General features: G+C 45.4%; 1 protein-coding gene across 1 annotated transcript; it reads right to left on the bottom strand.

Annotated features, from left to right (window-relative positions):
- Positions 1–12,008: 12,008 nt before the first annotated feature.
- On the bottom strand, positions 12,009–17,661 carry LOC123447589 (SWI/SNF complex subunit SWI3D). Its single transcript, XM_045124198.1, has 7 exons — positions 17,033–17,661; positions 15,424–15,965; positions 14,562–15,293; positions 14,304–14,470; positions 13,654–14,231; positions 12,641–12,837; positions 12,009–12,551 (listed from the first exon to the last, which is right to left on the bottom strand). The coding sequence occupies exons 1-7, from the start codon at positions 17,430–17,432 to the stop codon at positions 12,306–12,308; spliced, it is 2,862 nt and encodes a 953-aa protein (XP_044980133.1). The 5' UTR covers positions 17,433–17,661; the 3' UTR covers positions 12,009–12,305.
- Between the last annotated feature and the right edge of the window lie 4,170 nt (positions 17,662–21,831).

Here is a 21,831-nt window from a genome sequence, read left to right as displayed (position 1 = left end):
TTAGCTTAGTTAGCTCCTAAATGGTCTATACTTAGCTAATTTCTCTCCGAAACAACCTATATATACACTACTTCATCTAGTATTATTCTTCTAACTTTCTTATTTGTCATTTTGCAGATTACCTTCACTTCACGGGAAGCTTGGAAAATATTGATGGAATGCTTGAAGATGATTTCTTGTACCATGGTTTGTATTGAAACTATTGTAGTATATGAATATACGAAACTTTGTATGCACGTGGATGAAACTGGTGTAATATATGGTTTGGTACGGATGCAACTTGAAAGCTGGATATAAGAGGTTATTTTAATATGGTTATGAGTACGGAAAGAAATTTATTTATGTCAAATATATATATATATATATCCTGATTATTGTTAAAAATGCTGGATATAACAAAAAATAAATAAAAAAGGGGTTGGTTCCCCTCTTTGCCGTCTGCCCCCACATGGCAAAGGGGGGAAGGCAGACGGCAAAGGGGGGAATCTGCCCCCTCTCTCTCCCCTCTTTGCCGTCTGCCCCCGCATGGCAAAGGGGGGAAGGCGGACGGCAAAGGGGGTAATCTTCCCCCTCTCTCTCCCCTCTTTGTCGTCTGCCCCCACATGGCAAAGGGGGGAAGGCAGACGGCAAAGGGGAGAATCTGCCCCCTCTTTCTCCCCTCTTTGCCGTCTGCCCCCACATGGCAAAGGGGGGAAGGCAGACGGCAAAGGGGGGAATCTGCCCCCTCTTTCTCCCCTCTTTGCCGTCTGCCCCCACATGGCAAAGGGGGGAAGGCAGACGGCAAAGAGAGGAGGCCTGCCGTTAACACTTAACGGGACGTTGCAAATATGTGTCGTCCCATTTATTTTGCCGTCTGCCCCCTCATGGCAAAGATTCTTTGTCGTCCGCTTTGGGAAAGCAGACGGCAAAGAACCTCTTCACCGGATTTTTTTTGCCATCTACTTTGCCGTCAGCTGACCGACGGCAAAGCCTTTGCCGTCCGTGGTTGCACCCTTTGCCGTCCGCCTTGGCAGACGGCAAATTTCTCAATTCGAGTAGTGAACGTAGCATAAATTCAAAATTTTCCTACGCCATATTCAGATATTCCTATGGAGAGACCAGCAACGAGAGAGGGGTGAGTGTATCTTCATACCTTTGAAGATCACTAAGTGGAAGCATTGCTAGAACGCGGTTGATGGAGTCGTACTCGCGGCGATTCAGATCGCGGTGTGATTCCTATCTAGTGCCGAACCAAGGCACCTCCGCGTTCAACACATGTGCAGCCCGGTGACGTCTCCCGCACCTTGATCCAACAAGGAGGAGGGAGAGGTTGGGGAAGATCTCCGGCAGCACGACGACGTGGTGTTGATGGAGAGACGAGGTCTCCCGGTAGGGCTTCGCCAAGCACCGTGGCAGAGGAGGAAGAAGAGAAGAGAGATGGAAAATCGTATCTCCAAAGGCCAAAAAACCCACTATATATATGGGAAGGGACGGGTGGCGCCCCCTTTAGGGTTTCCCCCTTGAGGGGGGGGGCAGCCCTAGATGGGAGAGGGGGGCGGCGGCCAGGGAGGAGAGGGGGTGGCACACCCCTAGGTGGGCCTTAGGCCCGCCAGCGCTTAGGGTTTCCCCTCCCTCCCTCTTTGGTGCGCGTGGGCCGAGTGTGGGGGGTGCACCAGCCCACCTAGGGGTTGGTTCCCTCCCGCACTTGGCCCATGTAGCCCTCCGAGTCTTGTGGCCCCTCCCGGTGGTCCCGGCACCTTGACGGTAGTGCCCGAAACATTTCCGGCGTCCAAACCCATCTATCCTATATATCAATCTTTACCTCCGGACCATTTCGGAGCTCCTCGTGATTTCCGGGATCTCATCCGGGACTCCAAACATCCTTCGGTAACCTCGTATAACAATTCCCTACAACCCTAGTGTCATCGAACCTTAAGTGTGTAGACCCTACGGGTTCAGGAATCATGCAGACATGACCGAGACACTCTCCGGCCAATAACCATCAGCGGGATCTGGATACCCATGGTGGCTCCCACATGTTCCACGATGATCTCATCGGATGAACCACGATGTCAAGGATTCAATCAATCCCGTATACAATTCCCTTTGTCTGTCGGTATAGAACTTGCCCGAGATTCGATCCTCGGTATACCTATACCTTGTTCAATCTCATTACCGGTAAGTCTCTTTACTCGTTCCGTAGCACGGCATCCTGTGACTAACTCCTTAGTCATATTGAGCTCATGATGATGTTCTACCGAGTGGGCCCAGAGATACCTCTCCATCACACGGAGTGACAAATCCCGATCTCGATTCGTACCAACCCAACGGACACTTTTGGAGGTACCCGTAGTGCACCTTTATAGTCACCCAGTTACGTTGTGACGTTTGATACACCCAAAGCACTCCTACGGTATCCGGGAGTTGCACAATCTCATGGTCGAAGGAAAAGACACTTGACATTAGAAAAGCTTTAGCATACGAACAATACGATCTAGTGTTATGCTTAGGAATGGGTCTTCTCCATCACATCATTCTTCCAATGATGTGATCCCGTTATCAATGACATCTAATGTCCATGATCAGGAAACCATGATCATCTATTGATCAACGAGCTAGCCAACTAGAGGCTTGCTAGGGACACATTGTGATCTATTTATTCACACATGTATTACTGTTTCATGTTAATACAATTATAGCATGAACAATAAACGATTATCATGAACAAGGAAATATGATAATAACCATTTTATTATTGCCTCTAGGGCATATTTCCAACAGTCTCCCACTTGCACTAGAGTCAATAATCTAGTTACATTGTGATGTATCGAACACCCATAGCATTATGGTGTTGATCATGTTTTGCTCAAGCAAAAGGTTTAGTCAGCGGGTCTGCAATATTCAGATCCGTTTGCACTTTACAAATATCTATTACTCCACTCTGGACATGGTCCTGGATGGAGTTGTAGCGCGTTTGATGTGCTTGGTCTTTCGGTCAAACCTGGGCTCCTTGGCTATGGCAATGGCCCCAGTGTTATCACAAAAGAGTGTCATCGGACCCGACGCACTTGGGACCACTCCAAGGTCGGTGATGAGCTCCTTCATCCAAATCCCTTCGTGAGCCGCTTCTGAAGCAGCTATGTACTCCGCTTCACATGTAGATGCTGCCACGACTTCTTGCTTGCTGCTGCACCAGCTCACTGCCTCGCCATTCAAAACATACACGTATCCGGTCTGTGACTTAGAGTCATCCGGATATGTGTTGAAGCTAGCATCGACGTAACCCTTTACGACGAGCTCTTCGTCACCTCCATAAACGAGAAACATCTCCTTAGTCCTCTTTAGGTACTTAAGGATATTCTTGACCGTTGTCCAGTGTTCCATACCGGGATCACTTTGGTACCTCCCTACCAAACTTATGGCAAGGTTTATATCAGGTGTGCTACACAGCATGGCATACATTAGAGAGCCTACGGCTGAAGCGTAGGGGATAGTACTCATCTTCTCTCTATCTGTTGTCGTGGTCGGTGACTGAGTCCTACTCAATCTCATACCTTGCAAAACTGGCAAGAACCCCTTCTTTGAGTTTTCCATATTGAACTTCTTCAATATCTTGTCAAGGTATGTACTTTGCAAAAGACCTATGAGGCGTCTCGATCTATCTCTATAGATCTTGATGCCTAATATGTATGCAGCTTCTCCAAGGACCTTCATTGAAAAACTCTTGTTCAAATAGGCCTTTATGCTCTCCAACAACTCTATATTATTCCCCATCAATAATATGTCATCCATATATAGTATAAGGAAAGCTACAGAGCTCCCACTCACTTTCTTGTACAGACAGGCTTCTCCATAAACCTGTATGAACCCAAATGCTTTAATCACCTCATTAAAGCGAATGTTCCAACTCCGAGATGCTTGCACCAACCCATATATGGAGCGCTGGAGCTTGCATACCTTGTTAGCACTCTTAGGATCGACAAAACCTTCTGGTTGCATCATATACAACTCTTCCTTAAGATACCCGTTAAGGAATGTTGGTTTGACGTCCACTTGCCAAATTTCATAATCATGAAAAGCGGCAATTGCTAACATGATTTGGAATGACTTTAGCTTCGCTACGGGAGAGGAAGTCTCGTCGTAGTCAACTCCTTGAATTTGTCGAAAACCCTTTGCGACAAGTCGAGCTTTGTAAACGGTCACATTACCGTTTGCGTCAGTCTTCCTCTTGAAGATCCATTTATTTTCTATGGCTCGCCGATCATCGAGCAAGTCCACCAAAGCCCATACTTTGTTCCGATACATGGATCCTATCTCGGATTTCATAGCCTCAAGCCATTTGTTGGAATCCGGGCCCGCCATTGCTTCTTCATAGTTCGAAGGTTCACCGTTGTCTAACAACATGATTTCCATCACAGGGTTGCCGAACCACTCCGGTGCAGAGCGTACCCTTGTGGACCTTCGCGGTTCCGTAGCAACTTGATCCGAAGCTTCATGATCATCATCATTAACTTCCTCTTCAATTGGCGTAGGCGCCACAGGAACAATTTCCCGCGCTGCGCTACTCTCCGGTTCGAGAGGGGGTGTAATTACCTCATCAAGCTCTACTTTCCTCCCACTTACTTCTTTCGAGAGAAACTCTTTCTCTAGAAAGGATCCGTTCTTGGCAACAAAGGTTTTACCTTCGGATCTAAGATAGAAGGTATACCCAATAGTTTCCTTAGGGTATCCTATGAATACGCATTTCTCCGCTTTGGGTTCGAGCTTCTCTGGTTGAAGTTTCTTCACATAAGCATCGCAGCCCCAAACTTTAAGAAACAACAGCTTAGGTTTCTTGCCAAACCATAGTTCATACGGTGTCGTCTCAACGGATTTAGACGGTGCCCTATTTAAAGTGAATGCTGCAGTTTCTAATGCGTATCCCCAAAATGATAGCGGTAAGTCGGTAAGAGACATCATAGATCGTACCATATCTAATAAAGTGTGATTATGACGTTCAGACACTCCGTTGCGTTGCGGTGTGCCAGGCGGCGTCAATTGTGAAACAATTCCACACTTCCTTAGGTGTGTGCCAAACTTGTGACTCAAATATTCTCCTCCACAGTCAGATCGTAGACACTTAATTTTTCTGTCACGTTGATTCTCAACCTCACTCTGAAATTCCTTGAACTTTTCAAACGTCTCAGATTTGTGCTTCATCAAGTAGATACCCATACCTACTCAAATCATCGGTGAGAGTGAGAACATAACGGTAGCCACCGCGAGCTTCAACGTTCATTGGACCACACATTAGTATGTATTATGTCCAATAAGTCGGTCGCACTCTCCATTATTCCTGAGAATGGAGTCTTAGTCATCTTGACCATGAGGCATGGTTCGCATGTGTCAAATGATTCAAAGTCAAGAGACTCTAATAGTCCATCAGTATGGAGCTTCTTCATGCGCTTAACACCGATATGACCAAGGCGGCAGTGACACAAGTATGTGGGACTATCATTATCAACTTTACATCTTTTGGTACTCACACTATGAATATGTGTAACATCACGATCGAGATTCATCAAGAATAAACGATTCACCAGCGGAGCATGACCATAAAACATATCACTCATATAAATAGAACAACCATTATTCTCTGACTTAAATGAGTAGCCGTCTCGAATTAAGCAAGACCCTGATACAATATTCATGCTCAAAGCTGGTACTAAATAACAATTATTAAGGTTTAAAACTAATCCTGACGGTAGATATAGAGGCAGCGTGGCGACGGCGATCACATCGACCTTGGAGCCATTCCCGACGCGCATCGTCACCTCGTCCTTGGCCAGTCTCCGCTTATTCCGCAGTTCCTGCTTGGAGTTGCAAATGTGAGCAACAACACCGGTGTCAAATACCCAGGAACTACTACGAGCGCTGGTAAGGTACACATCAATAACATGTATATCATATATACCTTTAACGTTGCCGGCCTTCTTGTCCGCTAAGTACTTGGGGCAGTTCCGCTTCCAGTGACCTTTTCCCTTGCAATAGAAGCACTCAGTCTAAGGCTTGGGTCCATTCTTTTTCTTCTTCCCGGTATCTGACTTACCGGGCGCGGCAACGGCTTTGCCGTCTTTCTTGAAGTTCTTCTTACCCTTGCCCTTCTTAAAACTGGTGGTCTTATTGACCATCAACACTTGATGCTCTTTCTTGATTTCTACTTCTGCAGATTTTAGCATCGAGTACAACTCGGGAATGGTCTTTTCCATCCCTTGCATGTTGTAGTTCAGCACAAAACCCTTGTAGCTTGGTGGGAGAGACTAGAGGATTCTGTCAATTATAGTGTCATCCGGAAGTTTGACTCCAAGTGAAGTCAAACGACCGTGTAACCCAGACATTTTGAGTATGTGCTCACTGACAGAACTGTTCTCCTCCATCTTACAGCTAAAGAACTTGTCGGAGCCTTCATATCTCTCGACACGGGCATGAGCTTGAAAAACTAGTTTCAGCTCTTGGAACATCTCATATGCATCATGTTGCTCAAAACGCCTTTGGAGCCCCGTTTCCAAACTGTATAACATGCCACACCTGACCAGAGAGTAGTCATCACTCCGCGTTTGCCAAACGTTCAGAATGTCCTGGGCTGCTGCAGGAGCAGGAGGGTCACCTAGCGGTGCATCAAGGACATAAGCCTTTTTAGCTGCTTCGGGGATGAGCTTCAAGTTGCGGACCCAGTCCGCATAGTTGCTACCATCATCTTTCAGCTTGTTTTTCTCTAGGAATGCGTTGAAATTGAGGTTGGCATTGGCCATCTACAATATTTATAAAGACAACTTTTAGACTAAGTTCATGATAATTAAGTTCATTTAATCAAATTAAGTATGAACTCCCACTTAAATCGACATCCCTCTAGTCATCTAAGTGATACATGATCCATGTTGACTAACTCGTGTCCGATCATCACGTGAGACGGACTAGTCGTCATGGTGAGCAACTTCATGTTGATCGTATTCAACCATATGACTCATGTTCGACCTTTCGGTATCTTGTATTCGAGGTCATGTCTGTACATGGTAAGCTCGTCGAGTCAACCTAAGTGTTTCGCGTGTGTATATCTGGCTTACACCCGTTGTATGCGAACGTTAGAATCTATCACACCCGATCATCACGTGGTGCTTCGAGACAACGATCCTTCGCAACGGTGCACACTTAGGGGAATACGTTCTCGAAATTTTTAAGAGGGATTGTCTTATTATGCTACCGTCGTTCTAAGCAATAAGATGAAAAACATGATAAACATCACATGCAATCATATAGTGACATGATATGGCCATTATCATCTTTGCTCCTTCGATCTCCATCTTCAGGCATCGCATGATCATCATTGTCACCGGCGTGACACCATGATCCCCATCATCATGATCTCCGTGAAGACGTCACGCCAACTACTACTACCACTACTACTATAGCTAACCGTTAGCAATGAAGTAAAAGTGGTAAACACATGGCGCTGCATCTCATACAATAAATTAAGACAACTCCTATGGCTCCTGCCGGTTGTCATACTCATCGACATGCAAGTTGTGAATCCTATTACAATAACATGATCATATCATACATCACACATGTAACATCACAACTTTGGCCATATCACATCACATGTCAAACCCTCCAAAAACAAGTTAGACGTCCTCTAATTGTTGTTGCAAGTTTTACGTGGCTGATTTTGGTTTCTAGCAAGAACGCCTTCTTACCTACATGACAGCCACAACGATGATATGCCAAAGCTATTTACCCTTCATAAGGACCCTTTTCATCAAATCCAATCCGACTAGAGTGGGAGAGACAGACACCCGCTAGCCACCTTTATGCACGGTGTGCATGTCTGCCGGTGGAACCTGTCTCACGTAAGCGTACGTGTAAGGTCGGTTCGAGCCGCTTCATCCCACAATACCGCCAGAAAAGAATAAGACTAGTAGCGGCAAGCAATTGACAAATCAGCGCCCACAATCTTTTGTGTTCTACTCGGGCATAGAATCTACGCATAGAAAACCTGGCTCGGATGCCACTGTTGGATAACGTAGCATAAATTCAAAATTTTCCTATGCCATATTCAGATCTTCCAATGGAGAGACCAGCAACGAGAGAGGGGTGAGTGCATCTTCATACCTATGAAGATCGCTAAGCGGAAGCGTTGCTAGAACGCGGTTGATGGAGTCGTACTCGCGGCGATTCAGATCGCGGTGTGATTCCGATCTAGTGTCGAACCACGGCACCTCCGCGTTCAACACACGTGCAGCCCGGTGACGTCTCCCGCACCTTGATCCAGCAAGGAGGAGGGAGAGGTTGCGAAAGATCTCTGGCAGCACGACGGCGTGGTGTCGATGGAGAGACGAGGTCTCCCGGCAGGGCTTCGCAGCGCACCGTGGGAGAGGAGGAAGAAGAGCAGGGCTGCGCCGAGAGAGAGATGGAAAACCGTATCTCCAAAGGCCAAAAAACCCACTATATATAGGGGGAAGGGAGGGGTGGCGCCCCCTTTAGGGTTTCCCCTTTGAGGGGGGCGGCGGCCACGGAGGAGAGGGAGTGGCGCACCCCTAGGTGGGCCTTAGGCCCACCAGCGCCTAGGGTTTTCCCTCCCTCCCTCTCTGGTGCGCCTGGGCTGAGTGTGGGGGGCGCACCAGCCCACCTTGGGGCTGGTTTCCTCCCGCACTTGGCCCTTGTAGCCTTTCGTGGCTTGTGGCCCCTCCCAGTGGGCCTCCGGAACCCTTCCGGTGGTCCCGGCACCTTGCCGGTGGTGCCCGAAATATTTCCGGCGTCCAAACCCATCCATCCTATATATCAATCTTTACCTCCGGACCATTCCGGAGCTCCTCGTGACGTCCGGGATCTCATCCGAGACTCCGGACATCCTTAGGTAACCTCGTATAACAATTCCCTATAACGCTATCGTCATCGAACCTTAAGTGTGTAGACCCTACGGGTTCGGGAATCATGCAGACATGACCGAGACACTCTCCGGCCAATAACCATCAGCGGGATCTGGATACCCATGGTGGCTCCCACATGTTCCACGATGATCTCATCGGATGAACCACGATGTCAAGGATTCAATCAATACCGTATATAATTCCCTTTGTCTGTCGGTATAGAACTTGCCCGAGATTCGATCGTCGGTATATCTATACCTTGTTCAATCCCGTTACCGGTAAGTCTCTTTACTCGTTCCGTAGCACGTCATCCTATGACTAAGTCCTTAGTCACATTGAGCTCATGATGATGTTCTACCGAGTGGGCCCAGAGATACCTCTCCGTCACACGGAGTGACAAATCCCGATCTCGATTCGTACCAACCCAACAGACACTTTTGGAGGTACCCTTAGTGCACCTTTATAGTCACTCGGTTACGTTGTGACGTTTGATACACCCAAAGCACTCCTACGGTATCCAGGAGCTGCACAATCTCACGGTCGAAGGAAAAGACACTTGACATTAGAAAAGTTTTAGCATACGAGCAATACGATCTAGTGCTATGCTTAGGAATGGGTCTTGTCCATCGCATCATTCTTCCAATGATGTGATCCCGTTATCAATGACATCTAATGTCCATGATCAGGAAACCATGATCATCTATTGATCAACGAGCTAGCCAACTAGAGGCTTGCTAGGGACACATTGTGATCTATTTATTCACACATGTATTACTGTTTCATGTTAATACAATTATAGCATGAACAATAGACGATTATCATGAACAAGGAAATATGATAATAACCATTTTATTATTGCCTCTAGGGCATATTTCCAACACACCACAACGCTAACATCAGGAGTACGTATCGAGGTGTCACTGTTGGTACTCGATAGTTGCTCTACAATGTCGTACTACTAAGTGGGTTACGAGTAATGTGACGGTTCTTGGCTCGTCGATCAGTTGATCGAGACTTCACGGTAAAGCGGGGGCAACTGGACTAAGGGGTCAAAGGGGATGACTGCTCCACCAATATTAAACAGTTTAGAGTGTGGTACACGAAAGTATGAGTTCATCAAAAACAGGCTATGCATCAGATATAGGAGCTAACTACAAGAGTAGAAAAATCTACACGTCAGTGACACCGCAAACCACCTATAAGCGTGCCCCGCAGAGAGAGGTGTCCCACAAGTCAGTATATGAGCCCAACATCGACGACTGCTCTACCGTTGCCAGGGATGTCCCATGTGTCAGTGACACCGCCAACCACCTACGAGCGGGCCACATTGATAGAGGTTTCCCATAAGTCAGTACATACGCCCACCTATGACGACCATGCTGGCGCTGCCAGGGGAGGGGTGCCCCACGCGTTGGTGAAACCGCCCATCATCTATGTGTGTGCCATGTTGACAAACGTGTCCCACAAGTCAGTACATGCGCCCACCATAGACAAACCGCTCCCGTTGCGAGGGGTATCGCACGCGTCACTGACACCACGAACCACATACGAGCACATCTTGTTGACAAATGTGTCCCACAAGTCAATACATATGCCCACCACTAACGACTCTGCTGCCGCTGCCGGGGGAGGGATGTCCCACGCGTTAGTAACTGCGCCAAGTAACAGTCAAAGGCTTTGACCCAATGGCAACCCCCGTTTGGGTTTCTGTTAGGATGGGTCGCGTGATGGAGGGGAAAAGTGAGGACTATCAAAGAGCGTGGGCAAAACTGAGAATGACTAAGCAACTGAGGTACACGAAGATAGAAAGTCCATATCCTATATTTAAATACCATGAAATTGGTCAAATCCAGCATTGTTTACATGTTTGGGCTGAATCAATCGCGGGTTTGGATTTTTAGGCCCTGTTTTGGACCGCTCTCCTCCATCAAAAGCAGTTCCGTTCCACCAAATCCACTTTGAAGCAGTTTCATACAAGAGCTGTAGCTCTTTCAAAGAGAATGTTTGGCTTTTATCCAGCTCCAGCTTCACGAATGGAAAATTTGGTGGAAAGGGTCTATTTGATTGGATGAAAGGGGAGAAACGAAGGGGTATCCATGTGACAGTAGTGGGTAATTTTGCTCCAACTCCAGCTTCTACAATTTGATGGAGCACCTCCTAGAAAGCTTCATAAAAAAAGAAGTTGGACCTCAGATTCTAGTGTTTTTGTGGAGCTGTATATCGTGGAGCTACCCTGTTTAGCTTATGTTTTTTAGAACGGAGCTAAATTTTTTTAGAATAGAGTAGTCCCAAACAGGACCGGGCTTGACTTTTCTCCATACTGTTAATGAAGAAACCGTAGAGGACTAAACTTGCACACACCTAACTAATCTCAAAGTTTCAAAGAGCCGGGATGAACACACTATGGTCGGGGGCACACCACTTGCAAGGGCTACTTTACTCGAAGTGTTCTTCTGCTCCCAAACTCAAATGAGCTCGGATAAACATTGACTAAAGTTTTAAGTGTTTGCAAAAATTCATCATGAAATCAAATTCCTGTAAAGTGTGGAAAAAAAACAAATTTAATGCTCCAAAATGCTTTTGAAAGTAGCATTTTCAGAGTATCAATTTTTTATTCGTCACGCCATATACGAATATGATTATATAACGAATTTTTGCAAACACTTAAAACTTTTGCCAATGTTTATCATAAAAAATTCAGATTTTTTTAATTTACTTTGAATTTGTTTCATTTTTACTGTTCATCCAAGCTGATTTGAGCTCGGGCTCAAAACTCTGCGTCCTGCTTCACTGCCCTACTACCAGGGAATAAGATTGGGAGCACAAAAGAGCACATCAACATAACTAGTGACAAGGGCATTCTTGACAAGACTCGCCGGCACCACTGCCAAGGACAAAGCACGGGAAACAATCTGCAGGAACTGTAGATGTTCATCTGCAGGACCAAAGAGCACATGCTCCACGACGGCCACATCAGACGGGGATAGTTCCTTGGGACTAACACCCCCGCCACCATCCAGACTTTGCCACCAAAGACCCAAAAACAATACATACATGGATGAAAGGCAGACAAGACTCTGAGCATCTTCACACAAACTTCAATCAAAGATGAACAAGAAAACCGAACCATCGAACCATCGCATCCTTACGAGCACATCACTCCGCATGAAAACTCTTTTGGTAACTTCAGTCTACACGGAAGATCTTAACATGGCTCAGTCACAAGCAGAGTGCACGGAGAGAGCATCACATCCAAAGCCAAAATGGCGGGGGGTTTTCCTTATACAGATCACAAACGGTACGCTTCTACAAGAATGCTACAACAACAACATAGCTTATGCCTGATAGGTCTGAGGTGTGCTTCTAAAAGAATGTGGTATACAGGTCGATCACTGAGGCGAGAGGTTTTACCTCATCGACTCAGCTGCTCGGCCGGGGCATTGCGTTCGGCGGTCTTACTGCAGGGGCGCCATATCCAGGCGGCAATCTGTTCCCAGGAGCACCCTGCTGGTTTGGCCTGGATGGCAGTGCACCCATGCGAGCAGCGATTATCGCGTTCCGCTCCATCAGCAGCTTCTTTCTGGTCTTTTCAGTGTATTCTCTTGTGCGCAGGGCCACATGCTCGACATCTGCAAATAACGACATCTTCGCCTCCGTCTTCTGCAGCTGCATGAATGAAAAAAATATATAACTTGCAGTTATCACTGGCACAGAACACAGGAGGGGTCATTAGGAGAGCAAAGCATTGACGATACCAGCTTCTCAACCACCAGTGCAGCTAGTCGTCGAATTTGATCTTCCTCCTGCGCAGCAAGGAGCTTAGCCTTCGCAGCAGCTGCTGAAACAGCAGTCGCTGCTGCTCGTTTTAGCCTAGTTAAGGAATCACTATGCTCAGCGGTCACCCTTGAGCCCGTCTCTCCATCGGCAGGAGCGTTTTCAGCAATGTTAGGTTCTGCATGATAGAGATACCACAGGGGAGGAAATTAGCTGATGAAAAACTGAACCACCAAGAGGATTGATCTATGAAGGTACATCTGTATTATAAATTCTACCCCTCTTTAATGACTGATTTTTCTAATTCATACGACTCCATTTACTCCACTGTGGTCAGACATCACAATTCTCTCATGGGACCTTCCTTACAGGAGACAGCAGGTATATGTTCTCCAATATTCGGGGGATACAGGTATGTCAGAGAATGATTATGTTTGGGAACTGAAAGATGAAGAGGGGAAATGAGAAATTAGAAGTAACTGCACTCATCATCCAAACTGAAGAATGAAAAGGGAACAAAACTAACTACATGTATGTTTAATTAAAGTTGTTGAAGTGCACGAATAGAACAGTTCAAGCAACTCAAGCATTTAGAATTTTCCTTCCCACTTCCACATCTATCTTGCCACACGTTGATCTCCTATGGCGGCAGAGGAAAAGAAAACCGCATATTTCCATGGCTACAATACTATGTTTGTAAGTCGGATTTAAACTTCTGGATTTAGCAGGTCCTGCAAACAGCTCAATCTGATGGCGTGGTAAGAAATTATGATGAGCATATGGGAATGGGAATAACCTTACCCAACATGACCAGACCAGCATAACTGCTTACATGTGCAGTTGATGCAAATCAATGTTGCAACAAAGTCTTCCGCACTAGTGAATAATTGTTAAGTGTAGATAGTTTCGGACTGAAATTTGCACGCTTAATCTTCTCTTGTTTCATTAGAGACAGTTTCGGACTTTACGTATAAGCTAAATGTAGATGAAGTACCTTCCAGCTTGCCATTCCCCAATGTATGGGTCTTCTCGTCTTCTTGTACGGCAGTTGGGGTAGCAACTGCATCTTCAGTCTTGTTAAGCTCGATCTTGCCTTGTGAAGGTGAATCATCATCTGGCTCCACTTTAGAACTTGGTTTGTCCTTTAACAGCTCAGGATTTTGTTTGTCCTTTAACAGCTCAGGATTAGTTGCACTTGTAGTACTTCCTGCAACAACCTCTTGAGAAGCTGTCAAACCACATCCATTTGCACTATTTTCTGGAGCAACTGAATCTTTGGTAGAACTTGATGGAATTTTTGTGTCGTTGGACGCACTCTTATCCACCATAGGAATTGGATCATCAGACTCCTTAGCTTTAATGGATTTAGGCTCCACTGTGGGTGCTTCATTATCACAAGATACATTTTTATTATCTGATTCTTGGTTGTCCTTTGGTGAAATGGATGGACTGTTTTGCTTTTCCACAGACACAACATTCTCTTCCTTCTCATTGATGTCCTTTTTCTCAGTACCAGTTGAATCTATAACCATATCGTCATCTTTTGCCTGATCGTCATCTTTAATTGTATTACTGAAAATTCCATTGACCCCATCAGCACAATAAATTGCAATGGAATTTTACACAGGTGCAAGCACTGCTTACCTTACACTGACAAAAATGTCTTTCAGATCGCTCGGTGGATCTTCAAGAATATAACAGTGCCTACTTGCCAATTGTAGTGCAGGAGAATCCTCAGAGATAGCTTTTAGTGAACTACGGCAAGAAGTGGTAGCATTATCATCTTCCACAAGACCAGCCAAAAATGCTGCCTGCACAAGACATTTGACAGACCTCAGTGTAGAAAATACTGTATAATAAGTAAAGATGTCCAAGGCTATATGACACTATGCCAGTTCTTACCAGTGCCATAACAGGATTTCCTGCATCAGCAAATGAACCTTCATGTCCGGGGAAGTGACCAACGGCCTCGAATGCAGATTTCAGGATATCAATAGCATTGTTTGGTGCATTTTCACCAGAAATATCAATAGCAACATCTGACGCATTTTTGTCAGAAGTATCAAGATTAACAGAATTTTCCTTTGCCAGGTCAGTATCAGAAGATGGTTTTGGATCATCAACGTTTGGTGTTGTAACCGAATCTGCACCACCTGAATTTTTGGCATCTTTATTTTCAACAACACTTCCTTCTTCTGTTTTTTCTTCTGTGTGGTTGCCTTCCGTTTTCTCTGAAGGCTTCTCATCCTCGGTATCTTTTCCTTCAACTTTCTCTTCAATTTCCATTTTCTCGGGTACTTCAGGGGTGCCTTTTTCTGCCAAGGCTTGCTCTGTGTTTTCCTGGATATTTTGGTGAATATCATCACCATCATGGAAGTGATCCTCAATTTGCATTTGAAGAAAGTGTAACATACACTGTGTTTTTGTTTTTGTAGCAACATGTTCTGCAATCTCAGTCCATTTTCCACCAAAAATTTCCAGAGCTTCTAAGAGAAGCAATGTCTCCTCATCAGTCCAGCTAGTACCACGAGCACCAGAAACTTCTGTGGAATCCATGAGGATGAAGTCTGTTTTGGACATGCCTGGATCGAATTTTTCTTCGTTGTAGCAGTTAGAACACAGGTCAAAATCTGCCTGCAGAAACAAAACAAAATTCAATGCTACCACTCACAAATTGAATCAGAAGGTACACTATATCAGTATGATTGTAATGAGTGATATAGCAACAATCAGAGCAGGAAAGCGGCACTAGAAAAATGCTAACCTGGGTCCGGCAGTGATAGCGCTTGCCCGAGCAATCAACTGAACAGGAGTTACAGTGGTACTCAACGGAAGGCTCAGCTGCTGCAATTACATCTTCCACTAGAACAGGATCAGGAAGCAAGCTAGGCAGAGGCACTGGAATTTCCACATCCCCTTTATTTGGTAAGGGAATCATGTATGACTGAATCGGTTCAAATTTAAACAGCTTCTCAATGAGAGAAGCTTTCTCCTCATTAAGAGAATCACTTTGGCTCTCCTCTGGCTTACTCTCTTCTAGGTCAGCAGGTGGAAAAGGGTGGAAATTGATCAGGCCCCAGTGATCCAAGAAATCAAACACTTCCTGTCGAGCATCGACCTCCCCAACTGACAGCTCAGCCAAATCTTTGGGCTCCAGCTGCAGCTGAGGATTGGCATGAAATTTCATCAAGATAGAATTTCTAATCCCCGAGTATATCTCCGGTGTCCGCTGCTCGGATTTGCCATTAAAAAACGAAGGCAGGGTTTGCTTCTCAACTTGGTGGATTTCCTTCCATGAGAACCATCCTGTAGAAGAAAATGATTTGAGACAATTAGGTGGAAAACTTGAAAGGCAGCATCAAACAATAAAATATGTCTTCTGCTAAATAGTATTTACAATATTTTAGTTCAGGAAAATGGTGCGGGCATCCTTTGAAGTTTGAACAGACTCACAGATAAAAGCCACACATTACAAGAAAATAAGAGACTACGCAAATATCAATGACATAAAATCATAAAGTGGTTGCTTGTATGGCCTTGAACAGACAAAAGCAATATTAGCATATTAGAGAAATGAAGTGGTTATGCGGTTGCTTGTATGGCCTTGAACAGACAAAAGCAATATTAGCATATTAGAGAAATGAAGTGGTTATGCAAGTATCAGTCATGGTTGCACATGGTTATTAGCTTACTGCAATTATTAAGATTTGCCATGGTGCTTTCTCTTATATGGTGAGGTAGCTGTTTACTGTGTTATCAAGATTTACCAAGGTTACTATTGCTCTTATATATGGCAATGTCAGAAGACTGTTCTATATGCTCACAATACTTACAAGGAGAAGATATCTCTCAACGGAAACAAATCATGCTCCAGGCAAATGGAAGAAAGCAAAATGATGAGCACTCGACTCTTCATTTGCAGCAGGCAAGAGAAACAAAAGGCAAATAGACATTAATAACTGTTTGCCAGCACACACCAGAAGTAATGAAGGCAATGATTTGTAGTAAATTCTTATATCAAGCAGTCAAATCTGAAATCAACTGAAGGAGCATGCACTCAAATTTAGCAAAATCTACCAAGTTTAAACTGAGATTAACACATAATTGTGCAACTTACAAGTATTAATTCAGGTTACTTAACTGCAGCAACAACACTAACCATCGAATTACACTCCCCTGCTACATGCTAATGGTTCATTCCGGTAAAGCATTTAAACAGCAGGAAGAATGCAGTGAGTGAACCAGTGATAATTTACCGAACGCTTCTACTCGGAAAGCCCTAGCAAAACGCAGACCCCTCACAACCACCCTCGTTCTAGCAATTCACCACCCCAAGCGAGAGATCGAGAGGCTGTACAGGGGAGAGGGCTCACCGGCGAAGGTGGGGACCACGTGGACGCCGGTGCCGCGGGATCGAACGGCCTCGAACCCCTCGTCCACCAGCGGCGTTTCCTCGGCGGGCGTCTGCACCTCGTCGGCCCGAATCGCGGCGCCCTCGCCCGGGCCCGATCCCCCGGGCACGGCCGCCGCGGGGGCCGCATCCGCCGGGGCGGTCGACAGCTTGTGCGGCGACTGGCGCGCGGCGCGCGTGAGCGGCCCGCTGTGCAGCATGTGCGACGGCGCGTGGAAGGCGGCGTTGCGCTCCTTGGCGTGCCGCTTGGACGGCGTGAAGGACGACCCCGACGCCTTCCGCTTGCCGCCGCCGCCGCGGCGGCGGGGGGCCTCGGCCGGCGCCCCGTCGCCGTGGGCCGCGGGCGCGGGCTTGGGCTCCATGGGGGGCGCCGCGGGAGCTCTCCGATTCCCTCGCCGCTCCGGCTCCGGCGCCGGCGACCTGCTCCGAGATGGGGAGGCGAGTGAGGGCGCGCCGCCTGCGCTGCTCTCTCTGTCGGCTCTCTCTTCCTCTGCTCCGGGTTGAAACCTTGGGGATCCGCCGTTGTGTTCCCTTAGCGGCAATGCGGATGCGGCACAGCGCTGTCTCACTGGCTATTGGGGCCCGCGCTGCCGGTGGCTAACGCCGGGACGGCTTGCGCTTGCTGGGCTTCATTCCAGAGGAACGCCGAGAGAAGAAAAAGTGTAAATTCCAGATTATAACTTGGGATTACGAGTAACTGAATCACTGAAGTACTATCGTTCTAAGAAAAGAAAAAACTACTGGAGTATTGGCAAAAGTTACTCTACAGGTTATTTTTTTATCAAAGGACGAACAACCCAATAGCAAACCAACCCACCCACAAGCTATCTAGGGTTCCTCCTTGTTGGTATCCTCCTCCGACGATATATCCTCAGCCTTACGATTAAGATCGAAGCAAAACAATTCTTACAGCTTTACTTAGGACCGAAGCAAAAAGATTCTTACAACGGTAAAGCATAATGATGGGGTATACCTAAAAATGATAATCAGGTACAACTTGTGAAAAGGAATTAAAATTCCATATATTAAATACCCGATAATCCGGTACAGCTATTGAAAAGGAATTAGAATTCCAAAGTAAAAAAGTTATTAGCATTGATGTTCATATATACGTCGATGATGGCACATCTTTGATGTAATTATTGCTTTATCTTTGATGTAATTGTGCTAAAGCAACAATATTGATGTACTGATATATATTAACAATGGAAGATCTTTGACGTAATTGTGCTAAAGCAACCACCCCGTCAAAATCTCACCTACCGCTCACTTCGTAAACATAGCCACCATCAAGTCTCTTCTCTACACCGTTGCTTCTGGCCCCTCCTCTATATTGTCCCACGGTCTCGTCGGTGGCCACAGGAGTGGGATGCTCACCCCTTTCATTGTTCTTAGTTCTAGTAGGTACTTGTTTCTTTATCTTTTGTTGCTATGGCGGCGGCGTCGAGGTGATGGCGGCGATGGCATGTTGGAATAAAGTCTCTTCGACCTCTCCCTACCTCGGCAACGTTTGATCCCACACCGACAAAGGGCATGTGATGGTAGGTGTTGCTAGATTTGTTGGCTCTCTTGGGATATTGCCTATTGGTGTGGTACGTCTTCAATGTATCGATAATTTATGAAGTATCCATGTCAATATTCTACAACTTTCATACTTTTGGCAAAATTTTATATTATTTTTTGGGACTAACTTACTTATCCAGTGCCCAGTGCAAGTTCTTGTTTTTGTGTTTTTTTGTTTCATAGAAATTCCATATCAAACGGAGTCCAAACGCGATAAAAATTTATGAAGATTTTTTTTGGAATATATGTGAAATTTGGTAAGAAGAATCAACACCACACGATGCCCGAGGCTCCCACAAGGCAACGGGGCGCGACGAGGGGGTGGTTGCGCCCTGATGCCTTGTGGCTCCCTCTTAAGTCGGTTGGGGCCCTTCTTTCACTGCAAGAAAGATATTAATAGGCAAAGCGTTCTTGAGGGCACACGGGGATTTCATCTAGTCACTTTCGTCATGTTGGATTAATTCGTGTTTGATAATTTGGTAATTTGGTATGTGGGTGGACCGATGCTTGGATGTTGTTCTAACTTGAACAAACCTCTCACTTATAATTAACCCTCCTGCAAGCATGTGCAACTATGATAAAAGTATTAAGAATAAATTTTAACCATAGCATTAAACTTAGGGATCCAAATCAATCCCTTACGAAGTAGTGCATAGATTGGGGTTTAAGTTTCTGTCACTCTCGCAACCCACCCTCTAATTACTACTCCACAATGTAGTGAAGTGTTATGTAGTCGACGTTCACATAACACCACTAAGGGGATCACAACATTCATATCATCAAAATATCGAACGAATATCAACTTCACATGACTACTTGCAACATGATTTCTCATGTGACCTCAAGAACAAAAGTAACTACTCACAAGTGATAGACATGTGCATGATCACAGAGGTATTAAATAGCATAATGGATATGAACATACGATGTTCCACCAAATAAACCATAAAGCATCAACTACAAAATGTAATTAACACTACTAGACACACCCAGGTACCAATCCGAGGTTTCGGTACAAGATTGAGTACAAGAGATGAACAAGGGTTTTCATAGGAGATGGTGTTGGTGCATATGTTGATGGAGATGGGCCTCCTGAAGATGTGAGGGCTCTTGGTGATGACGATGGCCTCGATTCCCCCCTCATGAAGGGAAGTTCCTCCAGCGGAATCGCTCTGCCGGAGGGCAAAAGTGCTCCTGTTCCGGTTCCGCCTCGAGACAGCGACGCTTCGTATGAAAGTCCTCTCTTTAATTTTTTTAGGTCGAAGGAGAATTTATACGAGAAGATGGGCACTAGAGGTGGGCCAGGTGGCCCACTAGACATCAGGTTGCGCCAGGGGTGCCTCGCGCGCCCTGGTGTCTAGTGGCCACGTGGTGGCCCCCTCCGACACTTCTTCATTTTGATATTTTTTATTTATTATAAAATAAATCTTCGTAAACTTTTAGCCCAATTGGACGTGTGTAGAATAGGTATCTCTGACGTAGCTTTTTAGGTCCAGAATTCCATCTGTCGGCATTCTCCCAATTGGTGTAAACCTTGCATATTATGAGAGAAAAGGCATTGGAATTACTCCATCGAATGGCAAAATGCATAAAAACCCTATAAAAATTAGTAACAAAACATGATGCAAAATGGACGTATCAAGGGTCTCATCTCAGTGTCTGGCACAACAGCTCTACCATGCGTCCTGAACTGTGTGTGAGACTGGAGAGGAGGATTGTCTTCATTGTCACTAGAGCTGGGAAGGGGCACTACATCAACCTTGTGCTTCAACTGGTTGACAGTGGTGGTCAACTCAGTCACCTTCACATTCAGGTCATGGAACTCGGTTTCCACAATCCTCTCTAAGCTCCTCTGGTTATGAAGAATCTCACAAATGTTCTTCTCCATCCCTTGGATGGTGCTCATGATAAGTGCCATGTGATCACTCTTGGTTTTGGGCACTCGAGCACTAGTGGATGTGGCTGCCTCTGGCTCAACCTATGTTGTAGGTGAAGTGGGATGACTAGGATTCATTACCACGATATTATCCTCGAAGTCTGGCTAGAGTGGCATGTGTGGACGATCAAGTGAGTATATGCTCTTTCCAATCTTGGAGTTAATGAGCACCTCAATGTATGGAGCATATCCACATGATCTCTTCTGATTAGGAATTATCCTGTTGACTGTCTCAACAATCAAGTCCATCACTCTGAATCTGGTGTGGGTGTCTACATGGTGTAGCATATTGATGGAATACCCCCGGATCATCTTATCATCACCTGATTTGGGCATCAAGGTGTACCTCTGATAACCCACAAGTGTAGGGGATCGTTTCTAGCCTTTTTCGATAAGTAAGAGTGTCGAACCCAATGAGGAGCTAAAGGTAGAATTAATATTCTCTCAAGTTCTATCAACCACCAATACAACTTACGCATGCTAACGCTTACTTTACCTAGAACAAGTATGAAACTATTTTGCGGGAAAGAAACTAGAAGTACTTAGTAGGTGTAATAGATATGTTTGCAAGATAATAAAGAACAAGTAAATAAAATCTAGGTGCTGTTTTGCAAGAAAACAAAGAGAGTGGAAATAAAATTTAGGGGTTGTTTAGTAGAAAGCTTTTGTGTAACGCAAGAGAAAGATTGTCCATAGACAATTGAATATAACATGATAGATACTTATCGTATGTAATGATGGAGAGGCATACGCTAACACACTTTCCATACTTGGATCATATGCATTTATGATTGGACCTCTATCAAGCATCTGCAACTATTAGAAATCATTAAGGTAAACCCAATCAGAGTAGTAAACATCAAGTCCTCTTTATTCCCATACGCACATAACTCCCTTACTCGAGTGTAAGCTTCTGTCACTCTAGCCACCCACTATAAGAGAATCATGAATATATTGCAAACCCTCCAGCGTGATTCCTTCACGTCTGCACCTCACGGAAAGCACTTCAGGAAAACACCATATCATCATACAACTCATATGAATAACATCATACCACAATTAACCCGTAGGACAAAAGTAATATACTCAAACATTATAGGATAGACACACATCATTGGGTAATAATATATAGAATTAAGCACCATGTTCAAATAGAGATTACAACAGGGAAGAGCGGCTTTACACTGCTGCATAGAGGAGGAGAGAGTTGGTGGTGGCGGCGGAGAAGTTGTTGGTGTAGATCGCCATCACGATGGTTGCCC

This window comes from Hordeum vulgare, chromosome 4H (assembly GCF_904849725.1).
Source record: "Hordeum vulgare subsp. vulgare chromosome 4H, MorexV3_pseudomolecules_assembly, whole genome shotgun sequence".
In the NCBI taxonomy this organism is placed as follows: domain Eukaryota; kingdom Viridiplantae; phylum Streptophyta; class Magnoliopsida; order Poales; family Poaceae; genus Hordeum; species Hordeum vulgare.
Note: the sequence above shows the minus strand (reverse complement) of the source record. Positions and strands in the feature narration are given on the sequence as shown.

What these genes read in the sequence shown, in the direction of transcription:
- LOC123447589 (XM_045124198.1), bottom strand. Translation starts at nt 17,432, where the DNA reads ATGGAGCCCAAGCCCGCGCCCGCGGCCCACGGCGACGGGGCGCCGGCC. An exon ending in GAAATCCTGTTATGGCACTG is followed by an intron (nt 14,471 to 14,561) that starts GTAAGAACTGGC and finishes TGTCTTGTGCAG; the next exon opens with GCAGCATTTTTGGCTGGTCT. An exon ending in GACATTTTTGTCAGTGTAAG is followed by an intron (nt 14,232 to 14,303) that starts GTAAGCAGTGCT and finishes TGGAATTTTCAG; the next exon opens with TAATACAATTAAAGATGACG.